This window comes from Penaeus monodon, chromosome 22 (assembly GCF_015228065.2).
Source record: "Penaeus monodon isolate SGIC_2016 chromosome 22, NSTDA_Pmon_1, whole genome shotgun sequence".
NCBI lineage: Eukaryota > Metazoa > Arthropoda > Malacostraca > Decapoda > Penaeidae > Penaeus > Penaeus monodon.
Genome location: NC_051407.1, coordinates 8,113,836 through 8,115,204, shown reverse-complemented (window position 1 = coordinate 8,115,204; position 1,369 = coordinate 8,113,836). Strand labels below are relative to the sequence as shown.

At 42.1% G+C, this 1,369-nt stretch overlaps 1 protein-coding gene across 1 annotated transcript; it reads left to right on the top strand.

Annotated features, from left to right (window-relative positions):
- Position 1: 1 nt before the first annotated feature.
- Positions 2-1,364, top strand: LOC119587315. The gene is made up of 3 exons (XM_037936066.1): positions 2-15; positions 117-271; positions 436-1,364. The coding sequence occupies exons 1-3, from the start codon at positions 2-4 to the stop codon at positions 1,362-1,364; spliced, it is 1,098 nt and encodes a 365-aa protein (XP_037791994.1).
- The last annotated feature ends 5 nt before the right edge of the window (positions 1,365-1,369 follow it).

Sequence of the window (1,369 nt, the reverse complement as noted above, 5' to 3'; positions counted from 1 at the left end):
AATGCTCAGTCATAAGTAAACACAGTTACAAGGGAGATGGGAAATAAAAGGAATATTAGGACTGCAGTTATTTTCCTCTTGAGCTGTTTAACCCTTTTTGCATATGTGTTTCCAAGAGTAATCACAGGTTACGCAAAGTTCCAAAGACCAGTTGACAGATGGGCGGGAAGAGGATTAGGAGAGGGCGGGGCAGACAGGTCGTGGAACTGTACAGCCTATAAAAGCCGATGGAAGCTGTCAATCCTCCGCTTTATATACCATGAATTCCCTTGTGAGTCTTGAACCTTATTATCGTTGAAGATTTCTTTTTTTTAAGATTTTCTTTTTTATAGTCCATGATGGATTGCTTCACAGATGTCACAGTAAATTCTTTATAACATTGATTGACAATTTAGGTCACAATTAAGATTAATAAAACTTTGTGAACTTTACAAGTTATATGGGTCATCATAGACTTTATTGATGAAACTTTACGTGTTATGTGGGTCATCATCGAATTTATTAATGGAACTTTACGTGTTATATGGGTCATCATAGAATTTATTAATGGATATCGCAGCCCATCCAACTTTTTATTCAAAGTTACCTCAAACCCTCATCCACCTTATCTGCAGATTCCTTTCGTCCTGACAACTGTGGTTGCTGCGGCACCTCAGGGAAAGTACTTACCAAAATCTGCTGTAAATGGACTTTCGCCTGGTCTGTCTCCAGATAGTGGTGGTGGAACCGCACTCGGTGTTGGCTGTGAAGAAGGGGAGATAATCCATTTAGATGGGACTTGCGCAGACCCCTTAATCAGCAGGAAACTTTACCTCTTCGAAGCCCCAGAGCAGCCACATCAACCCACCGGTCCGCCTCCCCCTCTGCCACGACCGAAGGTAAATCAAAACCACATCTACGTGCGCGTGCCTGAAGATACCCCAACGCCGGAGCCGGTCGTCATTCCTCCACCAAGACGCAAAACCTTCGTTTATGTTTTGAGAAAAGTGGACGAGAGATCACAGCGGGTGATTGAGGTTAAATCCGTCCCATCTCCCAGCCCTCAAGTTTATTTCATTAACTACCAGGATGGAGAGAATCCATCTCTTCCAATAGGTATACATATTGAAACCGCCTTAGATGCCATTAGTGAAAACGTAGTCAGAAGTTTTAGAGGTATACAAGGCGATTCTGCTGAATTAACTGGAGGCATTAGGAGGTCTTCTGCAGGGTTAGGTAAAAGTACTAGTGCAACTTTCAGTAATAACGGAGTCCTCATCGCTGGAAATGGTAATAGGCGTAGTAGAAGTAATAAAATGAATAAAGGTTTTATTTCAAGATCTCTCACCTCCTCAGGTTTATATTCAAGAACTCATGTTTCTTAAGCCTG

Coding starts and splice junctions, on each gene's coding strand:
- LOC119587315 (XM_037936066.1), top strand. Junction 272..435: donor TATATACCATGAATTCCCTT/GTGAGTCTTGAA, acceptor GAACTTTACAAG/TTATATGGGTCATCATAGAC.